The sequence below is a fragment of the Cryptomeria japonica genome, chromosome 7 (assembly GCF_030272615.1).
Source record: "Cryptomeria japonica chromosome 7, Sugi_1.0, whole genome shotgun sequence".
Lineage (NCBI taxonomy): Eukaryota > Viridiplantae > Streptophyta > Pinopsida > Cupressales > Cupressaceae > Cryptomeria > Cryptomeria japonica.
In genome coordinates this window covers 648,182,624-648,201,195 of record NC_081411.1, presented here as the reverse complement: position 1 = coordinate 648,201,195, position 18,572 = coordinate 648,182,624, and the positions used below count along the sequence as shown (strand labels likewise).

The window sequence follows — 18,572 nt, the reverse complement described above, 5'->3', positions numbered from 1 at the left end:
AAAAGGTCAGAGATCAAACAACATGAAATGCTTCCATTAAAAGATGATACAACTCCTTTTCATAAGTATGGTGACCACCAAAATCATTAATAAATTAAACCAAAAGTGAATCGCTCTCCAGTTATAATTTTTTAGCCTTTGAGAATTTATAGAAATCTTCAAAAGGGTATGATTAATATTAATGAATAAAACCACAACAAATGATAGTACAACTTGGTCAATAAACGTACAACCACAATAAATAAAGATTTGCCAATGAAATAACAAAGCAATATGATGCTCTATAACCACTTTGAACTGAAATATATTAAAATAAAATCTCTATGCTCACTGTAAATCTCATCCACAAATTGAAACTGGAATATTGCAATCTTGTAGCACAAATTGGACTTTTGATTAGAACCACTATATCTTGAAACCAAGAGGGGTTTCATCTTCCAAATTTCCACACCAAAGAGAAATATTATTATTAAATTATTTCTCTGTTTTTATCCCTTAGCCTATGGGAAATAAGAAACAGGCTACGAATCTCCTGCATAAATTAATTTTGGAAAGAGGACATGACAGTTTGATTTCCATTACAATTTCATGTTTCTAGTCTTGACAACTTAATGATTGAAGAGGCATTTATAGCGTACCTCATTTCAAAAAGGATTATCTGATACTCTACACTTGCTGGTATTTGAAAAACTTGTACAATCCTTTGATTTTAAAAGTTTACAAGAGTTTCTATATTCTTCAAGTCGAATAGGGAAGTCAATATTTTTGGGTTCAAAATTTATGCTTATTCGTATTCTTTTAAGTTTTGGGGCAAGGTTTTGTTCTTTCTTGATGCCATGTACAATATTCATCCAAAAATAGCAACGGGTGCTTACATGGACAGTTGAATTTGAGAAATTATAATGGAAAATCTTCCCAAAAGGTAGGACATATATAGAAAAGCAAGGGATAGATGCATAATGTGAGAGAAAATCTCATGCAAGTAGTGGACTCCACATATCAGAATTCATGGATACATTTAATTTTCATCCATCAAGACATCTTGTTTCCACTTGAATACTCTTTAGTAATCCTTTGAGCTATTTAAACTATAGCTTTTCTTTGAAATGTATGCATATATTGTCTATTTTTAAAAGTTGAGGCACAAGGTTTGAGTTTGTGTTCAACTATGTCACAAGGTTCAAGTTTGTGTTTATGTTCAATGACAATAAAATTTGGATGAAGTTCAACAAGAGAATTTTTTTTGAAAAAAATATCATCGTTAACTTCACTTTTTATAAATTTTATTTAAATAAATAAATAAATAATTAACTAATAAAAACAAAACAATATTATTATTATTTTTTTTAATAAGTGCTATCTTTATGGGGATAGCTCCCTTCTTTACTTGAAATAAAAGTTTACAAAGTTTATTGGTATCTAACCAGCAATCAGAAGTCCAATATCTCCTGAAAAACCCTACAACAACTAATTGGTGGACTTCTGATACAAATAAGGCAAGCCCACGGCCCATGTTCTGCACCCTTGTTGTGCCTGCTTCAGATAGCCAGTTCCTTTCTAAGCCAATAATTTCCCTGAGTAAACCAAATATATGCATCATATTTGCTTTACCAATCTGACCCCATACTACATTCCCTTGCCGAAACAGCCTATATGTTATTTAGTTTGGAAACCAATAGACCATCGGATCAGCACATGCCTTTCTTGTGATTCAAAAAGTGCCAATATTGGATCAAATAATCATATAATCCTAGTGCTCCGAATATCGTGGCAGCAATATCTTCTTTTTTAGTAGTCATTCTTATCAGAGAATAGCTTTCTAAAATTGTCCTCCATCCTTAGTGTTTTTGTTTTTCGATTATCCTTTTGAGATGACATTAAATAGATATTCATCTCCTCTTTAGTCTTTTCTATTTCCTGCTTTTCTTATGCAATCTCTGCAAATCGTCCCCTCGAATCTTGAAATAGAATGTAACATCTTGAGTAATCATTATCCATAACTCATGTAACCTTGCTTTTTCCAAAGTTTGTATCTTCATGTTTTCTTATTTGTCATCGTGCGCTCTCTTTCCACAATCTCCTTTAGTCCCGTCCAAATTGATAAATCCGCACTGGATAATATTGGTGTATCTTGATTGACACCCCAATTAGCCAGCCAATTTGCCTCCACATTGCCCTCTCTGTAAGTATGTGTTATTGTGAAATCCTAGAACTCTACTAGTATTTCCTTTGCTAATTTTATCCAATTGCTTAATTTCCAGTTTGGTGATGAGCCACGTGTAACTGCTTGTATACAAATCTGCGAGTCACCCTCAATCTCTATAGCCCTAATTTCCTTATCTTTACAAACCGTTGATCCGAGTATTAATGCAGCAAATTTAGCTTCATTATATGTGGCCATCCCAAGTTTTTGTGAGACTGCCCAAACACATTGCCCATTCCAATCTCGAATGATACATCCTGCACCAGCCATACCCGGATTCCCTTTGGCAGCACCGTCAAAGTTTAATTTCCATCAATGGATTTTAGGTTTCTTCCAAATCACTTTCGATCTGTCCTTTGCCTTGTCTTGTGTCGTAGAAGCTGGTCTCCTCAACTCTGGCCATGTTCTCTGAATTCTTTCATTCCAGCTAGAGAATTTGGTATCTCTTCTTATTTTGACCTTCGAGTTTGCTAGTTCAACATTTTGACTTTCGAGTTTGCTAGTTCAACTATAAATTTCTCAAATATTCTTTTGTTTCATTCTTTCCAAATGTTCCAAACCAATGTTGACGGCCCAATCTTTCATATGCAATTCCATAGTGATTTATTGTATAATGTAGGCCAGCTGAGAAGGAACTCATTAAGATCGTTATTCCTTGGTCCATACAACACAATTGAATTCAGCAACCAGTCCCAGCTTTTTGACGCCCATTCACAATTCAAGGATATATGATCTGCCGATTTCACATTTTGTTTACAAAGAACACATCGTGAGGGACCAGCTATGCCCACACAGTTCAACCTATCTGCTGTTAAACATCCCTTATGCAATGCTACCCATAGAAATGCACCTTCTTTGGGTAACACGACTTGGTCCCAACATAACACAGCTGGCCACCCCTCAAACCCCATATACTTTTCTTGTATTTGATACCCCAATTTAACTGTATATTGTCCAGTCTTGGCCCCACACCATATAATTTCATCCGCATACTCACATATTATTACTCTACGTTTATCCATTTCTGTTTGTAGCTCTTGGTTTAGCTTTGAGGGCATGTCCCATGATGCTATGTCAATCCAAGTACATTCTGAATTTACACGGTTATTCATCCTTTTTATATAATCAGCAACCAATGTTCCACATTTTTCAATAATCTACGGTAAGTATTCATCAATCTGTATGATGTCTATCAGCCTGTCGTACCCGTTCCATGAGTCGTACCAGAAGCTTGCTGATCTGCCATTTCCTATTTTCCATGTCAGGTGGTTTACAATCAGTGGTCATGCATCACATAACAATCTTCATGCTGCTGAACCTCCTCCAACGTTGGCAATTGTCAAAATACGGTTTGGATTCAAACAATCTAAATATTTCCTTTGAAATATTTTACACCACGGCCTCTCTGGATTGCGATACATCTTCCACACCAGTTTGGCGCCTAGCGCAATATTCTGCATTTTCATTCTTCTAATTCCTGCCCCTCCTTTTGATTTTTCCTTGCATACCAAATTCCAACCAATGAGTGGGATTTTATTTATTTCCTTAGAACCGTTTCATAAAAATTTCTTAAGTATTGCCTCTAAATCTGTCTCTGATTTGTGGTTGACTGGGTAGCAAGACATTACATATATTGGCATTGTAGACAATACAGCTTTGATCATCGTTATTCTTCGTGCAAGAGTAAGCCATCTACTCGTCCATGATGTCGCTTTTATTCTGCATTTTTCTACTATTTCTTCCCAATGACTCAATCTGCAGACTCCATCAAAGATTGGTGCGCCAAGATATTTAGCTGGTAATGATTCTATGGCGTAACCAAGTATATTCGTAATGCACTTCTGTTCCCCCTTTTTTGTGTTAAAGAAGTATATGATTGATTTTTCTTTATTCATTACTTGTCCTGATTGCTTTGCATATACATCCAATACCTCCTTTATGTTTTTTGCTTCCTCTATGCTTGCTTCTCCGAATAAGGATGTGTCATCTGCAAATTGTGCATGGGTAATCGGGTCACAATCCTCTGCCATACAAATTCCTTTCCAATAACCATCCTCCCTACATGCTTTGATTGCCCTTCCCAGCGCCTCTGCCATAATGACAAATAGAAATGGGGATAAAGGATCCCCCTGCCTTAGTCCATTAGTTGCCTGAAAAAATGTCATATCCCCTATGTTGTAAACAATAAATTGTATTTATATATATTGATGTATCGATTTATTCAAATTAAAAACCGATTTGAATCTTTAAAACAATTAATCAATATATAAAGATATTTCAGAGCCTATCATTATCTATTTATTTTCCTTAATTATATTACATATATATTACTTGTATTTTAATTTTATTACATATATATTACTTGTATGTATTAATAAACAATTTATAATCTACAATAAATCAAATCAGAAAATAATGAAAACTACCGATTGTAATCAATAATAAATACTAACTAAAATAAATAATGAATCGCTGGTTGAGGCACGAACTTTGGGAAGAGACTCCACCATAGGCAAGGGATGTGGCTTTTAAGACAGCCACTGGGCTCTACTTAAGGGAAAAAACAGTGACAAAAGGAAAGGCATCGAAGGCTTAAAAAAGGAGTTTAGTCAAACAAAGACTGGAAAGGCAGTCACAGATTCTCATTGGTAAGTATTGATCACTATCGATTAGATAAATTCAGAACTTTATTAAGTTACAGGCAGTAACATCCTTGTTCTTGGTAGTATGCATGGAGATGTGCTTAATACGCATGCTTAATCTATGAAGCATGATAATGTTATTATGCAGAATTTATTAATAATAATATAGACTGCAATACGTATGACAATCATATTTAATTTCATTACTGTGGCAGACCAGATCTTACACACGTCAGATCTGTCTGCCACTGCAGACACAATTATAATAAAAACTAATGATTTTAGGCAGCAGTGGTAATTTATATAGTAGGTAATTACCAAATATATTGGTAATATATATATATATAGATTCAAATCAGAACAAGGATAATAGATTTATCTATGAAAATGATGTTAGCAAGATTTATATGTGCTTGATATATATATACCTGATTATATTTTCTTAGATTATTTATATATGTGTGTCTTATCTCGTAATCAATCAAAGAAATGAATGGAGGAAGTACGTTAGGGAATTGCAGTTTACCAGTTCTCCCAAGCTAATCAGGCCACCCCAAGGGATGGAATTGTCATAGTGGGACGTTCCTGCCTCTTGTGGGCCAAGAAGTGAGTTGTCATAGTGGGACGCTGCACGCTCTTGGGCTTAGTTGGGTTGAATAGTTTACAGGCGCCCTCGCAAGGCTATCCTACCAAACTAAACTATGATTGAATATGGGTAGAAAGACACGTTTATCATTCTATGTAATATATTTGCTATTAATCCATGTATTTATTTGTCTATTCCTAAGTTTATCGAATGACTAGATGAAGTTACTCTTATATATTAAAAAAATGATAAACTATATTGTGTTATTACTAATTTAGGGAAAAATTCAGGTACTCACAAGTTGGGGACATTACAAAAAAACCAAATAATGTCCCATTTACAGCTACTGAAAATCTGACCGAGGTTACACAGTACTTTATCATTTCTATCCATTGTCCTGCAAATCCAAATTTTTCTAGAATTTTGAATAGGAAACCCCACACCACATTGTCATTTGCCTTGCTTACATCTAGTTTTATCATCATAGCTTTGAGTCTGTCTGATTTGATATTATGAATCATCTCATTGGTTAGTATGATGCAATCTGATATGTCTTTACCAGGTGTGAACCCATATTGCTCTTCTGAAATAATCTTCCCAAGGACCTTTTTCAATCTGTTTGCTAAAATTTTTGCAATATTATGTTAATTATATTTAAATAATATTAATATATAAATGATAAATATATTAAATTTTACATATTAAATAATAAATATATTAAATTAAAATCTAATTTGAACATTTTGAAATATTAAATTATAATATATTGAATACAAAAGAAAATTTAAAAACAAATTGACATTATTTAAAAAACAAAATGTAAAGATATTTATTAAAAAAAATTAAAATAAAAGCAATCGCAACCCCAAGAACATAACTTAATTGGAAAGCAGTGGGCTTGATATTAAATAGTTGGTTGATAGTAGCTAGTGGACGATCACCAGATAGCGATCGCTCCCCAAATAGCGATCACTCTAGGTTGTCCTGCACTTTATTTGACCACACAAATGTTGATATGGATGACCAGGCTGCCTTTGTGTGCTTCCATATGATGCAGCCAAGCAAACTGTCAACGATCTATGAAATAATTACTGCCAATGAGTGGAAATCAAAGAAAAAGTGGTGTAGATTATAAACACCCGAAGTTTCCACCCAGAGACTTGTTTAAAAAAAATATATTTTAATAGAAAATTCGAAGCCTTGTTTCATACGAATTTTTCAGTGAATTTGACTGAACTTTTAGGTTTTCTTTTAATTTTGTCGAATTTCAAACTTCATGGCCGAAATTCACCAAACACTAATTTAGTTGTTCAACATACATTAATTTTGAAATAAATTCCAAAGTGAAGAAAATTTGAACATTGAAATTTGTGACTATTTCTTTACAAATTATTTTTCTTTGTTTCCCATAATTGTACATTATTCAATGCTTCTTTTCTTTTACTATTTTACCAGTGGAATTTACTTGACCATTTGATAAACTAAACTAACACTTTAAGAAAATTGCCCCTTCTTGTCTATCTATTGTTTTGAATTTTCTCTCTCTTGTCAATCATACTGCTACACTCCTATTAAAGTTGTGCCATTTGATATGATATATGTATTTTACTCGATGGCTCAACTCCTTGTTGGTTTGGATCGTCCTTCTATTTTATCCATTTTTTCATTTTAGCTTTTTGGTTTGAGGACATATGTTTTCATTTATTTCAACCTAGCTAATCCATTTTTCCTATATATTTTGAAAAATAATGACTATTTGTATTTGTATGATGTTTATTGCTATGCTTTTATTTATGAATGTTTATAGAAGAGAATCATTTTTTTAAGGTTGGTGCAGGTATGGTGCTGGAAAAGAAGCAACCACTGATGCTTATCAAACAACTAATGCTCCTCCCATTGGGTGTACTCCAGTTCATTTAAATCTTGTGGTATGCATTGTTTATAGCATTTCTCTCTCATTTGTTTGATTTGAAAATCATTTTCTTACAATATGTATCATGGCTAATGGTTGTTATCATATCAAAACTATTCAATTTGATTTTCTTTTTTTTCCTAGGGATGATTTTTGTAAAGAATCCTGGCAATATAATAATTTATGGCCTTTTTGAGGATTAAAAGCACTTATGATACATATACTTTAAGGTATTTGATTTGTGTGAAATACAAAACTAGAAATTCAATTTTATAGATTTTGTACACTTGCAATTAGTGGTATTGAAGTGAATACCATATATCAAAATGCATGGTATGCATTGTTTATGAATTTCACAAGTAAAGAATCATTGTCATACACAACATATTACTTAATGGAAAAGATGTCGTGAACCTATTATTTTATTGTTGAAAACATAACTGGCATATTATTTTGAGGTTTTCTAATTATAATGGAAAGTTTCTTCTGATTCAAATGCCAAGAGAAAAAGATAAAGCGAAACTAAAATAAAGAATGTCTATCAATATTGGATTGGAGATTTCAATAGGAGTACTGTTGTGACGTTTTCATATATCTGCCCCATTGCAAATGGGGACCTCCTCATTTCGCTTTCCTAGCTTAGTGTTTTAGGTAGTTGTCTTGGCTTGGCAGCAGTTTCATAGTTTTAGTCTTTTGATTGTCTGAAGGATTAGTTTTGTCACTCAGAGAGGATAAGTTTTGAGTCAAATAGGTGGGATCAGGTCAAGAGGTCTTGTTTCAAGTCCAAAATCATGACTGAGTGTCAAAACTTAGGATTGAAGGGTAAATTGTTTAAGTTGCAAAATCTTGTAAAAGTTGTCAATATCCTCAAATGTTGCAAAATCTTGTCTAATTTGTTAAAAGTTGTCAAGACTTGTAAATGTTGTCGTGGCCATAGTTGTTAGAATGCAAGGTGTTGTTGAGAATGAGTCACGAGGAGCTAAGAGGTGCTTTGATTATTTTTGGGGTGGAATTGCAAGGTTCCCTTGCAATTTCGTCCAATATTAAATTCAACCGATGCAATGCACGACTTGTGTGGAATTATTTGCACAACCTTAGAGGATTTCCCCCCTTGTAACCTCTTTCATTGCATGAGCATGATGAGATTCCGCCCGTTGGTTTATACACAACCATCCTTAAAGTCCAACCTCCTCTTTTAATGCATACATGGTGGAAATGCGACCTTACCTTTGCAATCAATACATGAATGTTGTGAAATTCCAACCTTGATGTTTATGAATGAGATGTGTAGAACTTTGACTTACCGAGTAGTGCATGGGCATGATGAGAATCTGACTTTGGCAATTTATACATGATGCTGCTCAAAACCTGACCTTGTCATTTGATCTGCAATACATGCACATAGTGAAATTCCGCCCTTGGTGATCAATGTACACGCATCCTTAAAGTCCGACCTTGGATAATCAATACATGAAGTATGTTATGCATGAGTAGCATGGAATCCCGACCTTGGTAGTTGTTATACATGGTCATGGCTAAAACCTGACCTTAGTTTTAATGCATGGATAAAGGAAAATGGCCATCTTAGCTCATGCATAAGGTCTTGAAATTTCCAATCTCTTTAGTGCATACACTTGTGTAAAATCTGACCATTGAATCTATATATGAACACCATCAAATGTCGACCTTTAGCTATGCATAGCTTCATGTAAATCCTGCTATGTATTACATGACACCTTGTAACTTCTGCCATCCTGCATGACATGGTGATATTTCCACCAAATTACATGGCATGATGAAAGACTTGCAATCCTGCATGACTCTATGTAAATTCCAAAATCTTACATGGGCAAGTGAAAAATCCGAATTTATACCCAATCATGCCTAAAATCTGAAATCAGAAGCAGAGCAGAGATAAAATTGATTTGATTTACATGCTGATTGTGAAACCTGCCAAGCATTTATATGCTATGCAAGGTCTTAAGGTGGATAAGGTCGACCTAGGGTAAGAAGGTGCAATTGCAAGCGCTTAAGGTGGATAGAGCCGATCTAGGTGTCTGTTGTGACGTTTCCACACATCGCTCCATTGCAAATGGGGACCCCCACTTTTTCGCTTTGCTTAAGGTTTTAGTTTAGTTGTCTTAGTTAGGTGTCTCTTAGTCGTTAACCTTTGCTTGTGAGGAGGTTGGTGATGTTGTACTGAGGCTTTGCCCGATTAAGTTGCTTGGATGATCAGGTCATCAAGGTCTTGCTTGCATGCATGAGGTAGACCCTAGGGTTTTAAGGTGGCAAAAATAGGTTCAGGGAAGGGTGGTCAAAATCACTTCCAAGGATGAAGGGTATCTAGGTGATGGAGGAGTGAAAATATAGAGCTTTACAAAAATCTTTAAGATGAAAAATTTGACTAAGTAAAAACCTTGCTCAAGGCATGGTCATTGGTTTGCTCATCAAGTGACATTTGTGCAAATGAACCCTAGAATTCTGCCCATGATAGGGAGGCAAAAATCATGAGATAACCTATGGCAATGTTAGATAAGTGATCAAAACTGAGAAATTTGGGTGAAAATTAAAAAATTTGGTTAAGGCAAAAGTTTTGCTTAAGGAGTGGTCTTGGTATGGGCTTGCTCATAAGGAGGTGTTTGTGCAAATGAGAGGTGAAACTGCACCTAGTATAGAAGATGATTTGAGGCAAAGATACATTAGATTGATCATCTAAATGAACAATTGATCTAGGCAGGATAAAGTTGTGCAAATGAGCACCTAAATGCTGTCACATCAAGCTTGATCTAGACAAACTTGTGCAATTGCAGATCTAAATACCGCCTCCCTTGTGCAAATTAAAGGTCTAAACCCGCCTAAGCTGTGCAAATGAGCACCTAAAGGCCGCCACCATTGTGTAAACAAAAGGCAAAATTCCGCCTAAGCAAGAAAATTGTGCAAACATAACACCAAAATTGCACCACCTTAAGAACAATGCTTGTTCAAATAAGGCACAAAACGCCGACACACTTGGGCAAAGGACCACTTAAATGCCGCCAAGTTAGTGCATATGAACTACAAAATACTGCCCAAGACAAAGTTTACATTGTACAAATAACCCCTAAAGGCTGCCCAACTTGTGCAATTGGATGTCAAAATACCGAAATCATTGTGCAAATGAAGGGTAAAAAACTGAAATGTTTGTGCAAATTAAGGCATAAATGCTGCCCAAGCAATTTTGTGTACATGAAGCCCCAAAGGCCGAATTCATTGTGCAAACAAAGAATTCGGCCTTTGGGGCTTAAACCAAACAAATAGGACAGGCCTAAGGAGAAGTGTGTAGGCCTAAAATGCATTTAAGAGGCCCTAGTTTGAAATATGTGGACCCAAAGCTGAAGCGTGTAGGCTTGAAAGAAGTGATAGGGCAAAACAATGAAACATGTTGATGAATGGGTCTTGACCTATTCAAATGTGTGGACCTAAATGATCAAATGTGTGGTCCTATCTTTAAACATGGTGTGTGGCATAGGGAAGAGCCTAATTCAAATATAAAGAATAGGACCCAAATCAAGGCGTGTGAAGAAAGGTCTTAAAGTGCAACATGTGAAGAAGACCTAAATTGAAACGTATGGACCTAAACATGAAACGTGTAGACTTTAATGAGAGCATAACAAGGATCAAATATAGGGGACATCAAAGGTAACATGTGAGACAAGAAGGGTCCAGACCTAAACCCAAACGTATGCATATGGCAGATCAAAAGCAATGTACAACATGTAAGGAAAGAAATCCATTGTGGCATGTAAGGATAGGTCCTAGGTCAAATGTGTGGACCTAAATAAAAAAAAAAATGTGAAAGGGGATTGGTATTAAGGAGACCCAAAGCAAGAAATGTGGGAAAGAACATTACGATCAGACCTAAATTGAAATTAGAGCAGACCTAATTCGTAGGTCAAACCTAAAGCATGTTAGTGCAAATGGAGGTTAAAATGCCAAATTAATTGTGCAAATCAACCACTAAATGCCAACCTAGCAAGGAAGAATTTTTGTTCAAACAAGGGTAGAAAATGCATCCCACTAAGCAAGCTGTGCAAATGAGGTATAAAACACCGAAATTATTGTGCAAATGAGGCCCAAAACACTGAATTCGTTGTGCAAATAAAGGACTTAATGCTGCAGCCTGCAAACATAGTGCAAACAAACAAGGAAATGCTGCTAGCTTTGTGCAAATCAACCATAAATTGCCGACCTCTCCAAGACACTTTCAAGCATTGATATTAATTTGGCTGTCAAGAGCAAGGGATTATGAATTCAAATTGTAAGGGTGCATATAAAGGGCAAGATTAGGACCTTCATTCAAGTATCGAGCATATTCAATTCAAAACGAACTAAAGAACAGAATCAAGGAGCAGGTTGGTGAACTAGGGCACAAAGTCAGATAAAGAAATTTAAGATTCAGGACCTAATTCATTTGTGCAGAACACTTCCTTATACGCTCAAGAATTAAACTTGTGTGAAGGCACTTACAATATCTGCCCTACCTTGTGCATTAGGCCTTCTAAAATCTGCTCAGACCTGCAGGGACTAAGATCAGACCAAAGGAAGAAGGAATTAGATGTGAAAGCATTCTTGTGCACCTAGATATGCAAAGTGTTCTCTAGCAACATTTTTGTGCATACACAGGAGTAATCTGCGCCATAGTTATGCAAACAACAATGTAATCTGCGCCCAGCCGTATGCACTGTGCAAAGATGAGTCTCGGATGCGCTCAGATGGGAAGGGGTTTGATTAGAGTCAAGATCAGATAAAAAGCATAGGCAATCAGTTAGAAGAAGTAAACTCAGACTTGATTCAGACCTGAGATAGTAAGATCAGACCTGCAAGCAATCAATTTTGACCTCCAAACATGAGAATCAGATCTAGTAAATTCAGTAATCAGACTAAATTTGATCTAGTTTGCAATCTTGAGGGCAAGGTTAAACAAGATCAGATCTCAATCAGAACTGAAACACCACATAATCCAATCTGAAAATTGAAAATCAAAGCACATAGAAATGAGAGGATAGGTAAGATTAGTATGCATTCTATGTATTTGGCACCCCTTTTGTTGGCTTTCAGGTGACTAAGGAGCAAGTCTGATTGTAGACATCAGAGCAGCACTCCAAAGGGGGTTACTTCAACATCAAGGTCAAGTTCGAGTCATACAAAGTGAAGATCAAGGTCAAGGTCCAAGATCTAACATCCAAGAAAGATTAGAATCCTATACCCTAAAGCGTACCAACATCATTGCAAATTCAAAGGAGAAAAACTTCATCAGCCAGAGACCAAGGACATCCAAGGCTATTATTATAACTTGAGAAGATCTATACAAGGCACTCATTGCATCATGGCGACATGAAGAGGTCAAGATGCCAAAGTGTAAAGGAGACTTCACACAATCATATCAAGGCAAGATAAGCAAGCAAGGATAAAAATTCAACTTGACCAAGGTGATGCCTTCATCACCATCATACCAAGCTTAGGGATGTTGAATATCAAGAGATGTTGCTCAACATCAACACTCACCTATGATGGGGTATCAAGTCTATAATGCAAGTTGAAGTGGCATCTTCATCATAATACAACCAATCAAAGGATTCCATGTCAGCATGTCCATATGCAATGTACCCGATTCACCCACGAAGGCACAAAATTCAAGATAACCTAACCTCTTTTTCTATTGGTTCACATTCAATATTGAATCTAAATGTAATTTCCTCATTGGCCAAAGGAAGTTGTTGTAACAAACCCTAATTAGGGTTTTCACCTTGTAATCTTGGCCATTGATTGTGAATCAATCTGAGCCATTCATTGTAAAGAGCTATCTATATAAGGCCCAGTTTTCATTTGTAAAGGGGAATAAGACAAGAAGACACTAGGAGAAGAGTAGTAGTTAGATAGCAATTAGCTGATGGTTAGAGTAGAGGAGGAGGAAAACTTGAAGTTGTTGCAAAGGCTTGTTGGAGTAATACTTAATTTCATTGAAATTATGGTGAATTTGGTGTTATTTCCATTTGTGGCATGGTTTCTTGTCTACTTCTCATAGTTTAAAGCTCATTGATTATAATGTATGCTTATGAAGATATTTTGATGAACTCCTTGGTTCATACTTTTTGTAGCTTGCTGATTGTATGCTACAGTGCAAAGTAAGCTTGAACCTTACACTTGTGTTTAGCTAAATTGTGGATGCTTATTCAAGTTGCGTCATGTATGGGTATTTGCATGAGTATTCATGATATGAAAACCTTTCTCATCCTTAGAAGATAAAATCAATTTTGCGTAGTAGTTGTTATCATGGTGAAGCAAGATTTGATATGAAGGAGTTTGTCTATCCGAGTAACATTCATATCTTTGATCCTAGGGTTAGACCAGTTTCTTAAACCCCACCCTTTTGCCTTTTTTAAATCAAGATAATTTCCACTTGACAGCAACATCCAAACGTTCAACATTCAAGTATTCAACGTAAGTCCCCTTGGATTTCAGCAAATCGCATCAACCAATTGAGCTAATCCATACGTCAAGACCTGACTATAGAAACCTTGGAGTCATCTTGGTTGATCATATAATCCAGCATCCAAGAAGATTTTGATCAAGAGAGGATAGAATACCTTTGGTATTTTATTCTGTGTTAGAGGTGTCTTAAAAACAAATCAACAGTATCAAGGAAATGAAACATGTGTTAAGGCAAGCGAAATCAATACAAAATGTCCTTTGGCCGACTTGAAGCAAGTGTGATGGGTTCTTTGTAAGAAATATACAAAGAAGACACCAAAGAAATAACTTTGTAATGCACACCAGATTCATTTACAAGTAAAGAAGAGCAGTGAGATTCATTAGGGCAGACTCCATTTATATCAGTCCAACAACAAGGGTGCAAATTCCACACCGCCAACAACAGAACAAAGCTCTTTTGCAATAAGAAGCGAGTATTAAGGAGTGTAAATTGTTTTGCAATGCAAACAACATCAACAGTAGTCACAGCAGAAATGCAGCAAATGATACAATGCGATCTAAATCAATATTGAGTTTAGAGACAAATAGAGCGAACTCCAAGAGCAGATGTAAGCAGAAACAGGACAGAACTACAATTGAATTGATTACCAGCAGATTTGCAGAGTGAAAATAAGAAGTTTACATTCAGATCTGAACATTTTTGTTATTGTTTCCAGATTGGTTTTGTGAATCAATTTTATGAAATGATGATGATGTTCTTCATGTTTGTTGAAACTTAGTAGCTTTGGTAAGATAAATGATTGAATGAGAGACTTCATTTATCTCTCATTCAATCATATACCTTATCGATATAACTAAAATCTAAATGTAGACCTCATGATTAAATAAATGAACTTGTTATTATCATCTTATATGCATAATCGATCATACTATAATTGTAATAAGATCAGACCAGAATTATGATAACTATCATAGATATCATATGATAGCATTGATTGATGCTATCATATGATAACTATAGTTATCATCTTAATCTCAATTTATATCGATCGATGATTATCTTATTTATCGGATGATTATATTCCTAACGTGACCCGATTACTAATCGGTCAAACATACTAACTAACGTGCCCCGATAGCAATCGGTTTAATATATTAAATGTGACTTGATCGATAGTTATCGGCACATCGCTTAAGTGAAGCGGTACATATGCACCAATCAAGACATGTCTTGATCGGGCATGTCAAAAGACATGACCGGTCAAGGCATGCCTTGATCGGTGGGCATTGCCTATATGTACATGTCAATGAAAAGCTGTAGAAGCATAGAAAATATTAATGTTATCTTCAGCAACCTGTGACATAAGAAATAACAGAAAATATCATTAAAAGAATAATAAGATTATATAACTTCAGACTTGAACATAAATTTGAATATCATTTACTTGGTATCAGAGCCACGCTGATGGAACCCGAGGCATTCAAATTTGAGAAGTTCAAATGGAAGATATAAACATCATATTTCCCATGGCTAATGCTATCAGATTTGAGGACAGACTTGAAGGAGGCGACAATTTCTCAGCATGGAAGTTCAAAAGTAAAATGATTCTAAAAGAAAATAAGGTTGAATCATTCGTAAAAATTGAATCTAAAGAACCAGAGGATGAACTTGACAAATCAACATGGATCGACGGAAATGAAAAGGCCATGAAGATCATAGTCGATGGAGTAAGAAATCACATCATGCCAATAATAACAAAGCATGAAACTGCCTACCATATGTTCAAAGCACTTGAAAGTGCATTTGAGATAAATAATGCAAGTAGAACCCTGGCTCTAAAAGGGGAAATAAATCATACAAGTATGAACAAAGGGGAGTTAATCAATGCATACTTTATGCGGATATCAGCCCTAAGGGATGAACTGGCAACGCTTGGATATGAGATCCAGAGCAAAGAGCTAACGCTCATTGCTCTAGATGGGCTGCCTAGTACATTGGGAGACATTCGTCCAAGGCATTAGTGCAAGAGCTAAATATCTGAAATTTGATAGGCTAAGAGCAGATTGTCTTCAAGAGGAGTCAAGGCTAAATAAGAAGGGGATCAAACAAAAGAACATAGATGAAGATCTCCATGTTCTAAATACCAACTCCAACAAGAAAAACAAGAAGAAACATTTCAAGAAGAGAAAGAACCAACATGAGAAAAAGTCATCTAAAAGAGACAACTCTCACATTCAGTGCTTTAGGTGTGATCAATATGGACACTATGCTGCAAGATGTCTGGATATAATCAAACAACAAGCTACATTTGCAAAAGTTAAAAGGGAAGAACATGACTCCGAGAAGCATGTATTCTACTCTGCCCTCTCCAGTCAAGTATCCAATAAAACTAACACCTGGATCATTGACAATGGGTCTTCAAGACACATCACTAGGTATAGAGAATTATTGGATTCCATGATAGAAGAAACCGATGAGGAAGTAACCATTGGTGATGACTCTGCACATCCAGTTAAAGGCGTCGGTACCTGCACCATTAAGATGAAGACATGCATGTCTCTTCAACTCACTGGAGTCCTATTCGTTCCTGGCATCAAGAGGAACTTAATATCCATATCTGCACTTGAAGATGATGGGTACAGAATAACATTCATGAATGGTAAAGTTCTAGTATGGCCACAAAACTCTTTCATCAAGAAGACTACAACCCTAGGACATAGAAAAGGCTATTTATACGAGGTATGTACTGAATCTAACCTAGCCCTAATTCATGAGATTACAGATTCAAATGAAATTTGGCATAGAAGATTAGGTCATTTAAACTTTCATGCTTTATGTTCAATGGAAAAATTAGTAATTGGTTTCCTAAGTTAAAACAATACCATTCTGGTACATGTAAGGGGTGTGCCCTAGGCAAAAATACTAAGAGTTCCTTTCAGGATAGTTCTAGGAAAACAAGCAATGTTTTAGAGCTAGTTCACTCTGACCTATGTGGGCCAATGTCTGTACCATCATTAGGGGGGTGCCTTTACTATGTAGTATTCATTGATGACTTCTCTAGGAAGACCTGGATCTATTTTCTTAAACGTAAAGAATCTGAAGAGATTCTCAAGAGATTTAAGGAATTCAAATCCCTCTCTGAAAATTCTTCCGGAAGGAGAATAAAAACCTTAAGGACGGATAATGGGAGGGAATACACCTAAGACATTTTTAGAGAATTTTGTAAAGATGTTGGGATTAAGAGGGAGTTCATTGTCCCTTATAACCCCCAACAAAATGGGGTTGCTGAGAGAAAAAATAGAACCATTGTAGAGGCAGCCAAAGCCATGCTTCTTGATCAAAACTTAGAAACTCATCTTTGGGCAGAAGCCTCCAACACTGCTGTATACATACAAAATAGATGCCTTCACTCCCACATTGAAGATAAAACTCCTGAAGAAGTCTTCACAGGTATAAAACCAGATATCACTCACTTCAGGATATTTGGATGCCCTATCTACTTTCATATACCTAAAGAGAAAAGAACACAACTAGAACCCTCTGGAAGAAAAGGAATATTTGTTGGATACAGTGAGACCTCTAAAGCCTACAGAATATTTGTGCTTGGACATAGCAATATTGAACTTAGTAGAGATGTAATATTTGAAGAAGACATAGCCTTCAAAAGAGCCAAATACTCTATTGAGTCAGAAATCTATGTTCCATCTTCAGACATAGAAGAGGATTCCACTCCTGAGATTCAGAGGGAGTGCTCAAAAGAAAATGAAGAACAAATTCCTCCCCAAGAAATCGCTAAGAAAAGACCTCTGTGGGTTCACAAAACAATGGAAGATGCAAGGGACTTTGCAGCTCCTTCAGGGACCTTTAGAGAGAGTAAGAGGCCCTGAAGACTCACTAGCTATGTAGCCCTAATGAATGATCTCTCTAAATCAGAACCTTCTAGTGTACCAGAAGCTCTTAAACATCAAGTTTGGAGAGATGCCATGTCAGAAGAATATAAACCCATCCTCAACAATGATGTATGGGAAATTGTTCCTAGGCCAAAAGGGAAATCCGTTGTCTCATCCAAGTGGCTATTCAAAATCAAACATGCTGTAGATGGTAGCATGGAGAAACATAAAGCCAAATTTGTTGCCCGGGGGTTCTCTCAGAAAGAAGGAATAGACTATGATGAGACATTTGCTCTAGTTGCTAGATACACCTCTGTCAGAAGAGTACTGGCCATTGTAGCAGCCAAAGGTTGGAAAGTCCATCAACAAATGGATGTGAAAACTGCTTTCTTGAATGGTGAAATTGAGGAGGAAGTCTACTTAGAACAACCAGAAGGGTTTGAGATCCACAATACAGAGACACATGTGTGCAGATTAAAGAAAGCTCTATATGGTCTAAAACAAGCTCCTAGGGCCTTGTATGAAAGAATTGACAACTATCTGCTGGGATTGGGATTCTTAAAGAATGATGCAGATCCAAATCTTTACTTCAAGAAAGTCAAAAGTGACATGCTGATATTAATCTTATATGTTGATGATCTTCTGATTACATGAGAAAATCACCTTATTGCTCAATGTAAGAAAGACCTTGAAAAGGAGTTTGATATGAGGGATTTAGGCCTTCTACATTACTTCCTTGGATTAGAGGTTTGACAAAACTCTAACAACATTATACTTAATCAAGGAAAATACACCTTAGACATATTGAAGAGATTTGGTATGATGAACTGCAGACCCATGACTTCTCCCATGGAAACTAATCTTCAC

The 18,572-nt window shown here is 35.9% G+C and overlaps 1 protein-coding gene across 4 annotated transcripts in view; it reads left to right on the top strand.

Moving 5' to 3' along the window:
- The window catches only part of LOC131057375 (uncharacterized), an 83,667-nt gene that overhangs the window by 12,843 nt on the left and 52,252 nt on the right, over window positions 1-18,572 (top strand). For all 4 annotated transcript variants that reach the window (XM_057991537.2, XM_057991536.2, XM_057991540.2 and 1 more), the window contains one exon: window positions 7,269-7,359. In XM_057991537.2, the coding sequence (XP_057847520.1) occupies window positions 7,269-7,359 (91 nt within the window). The remainder of the gene's footprint in view (window positions 1-7,268; window positions 7,360-18,572) is intronic.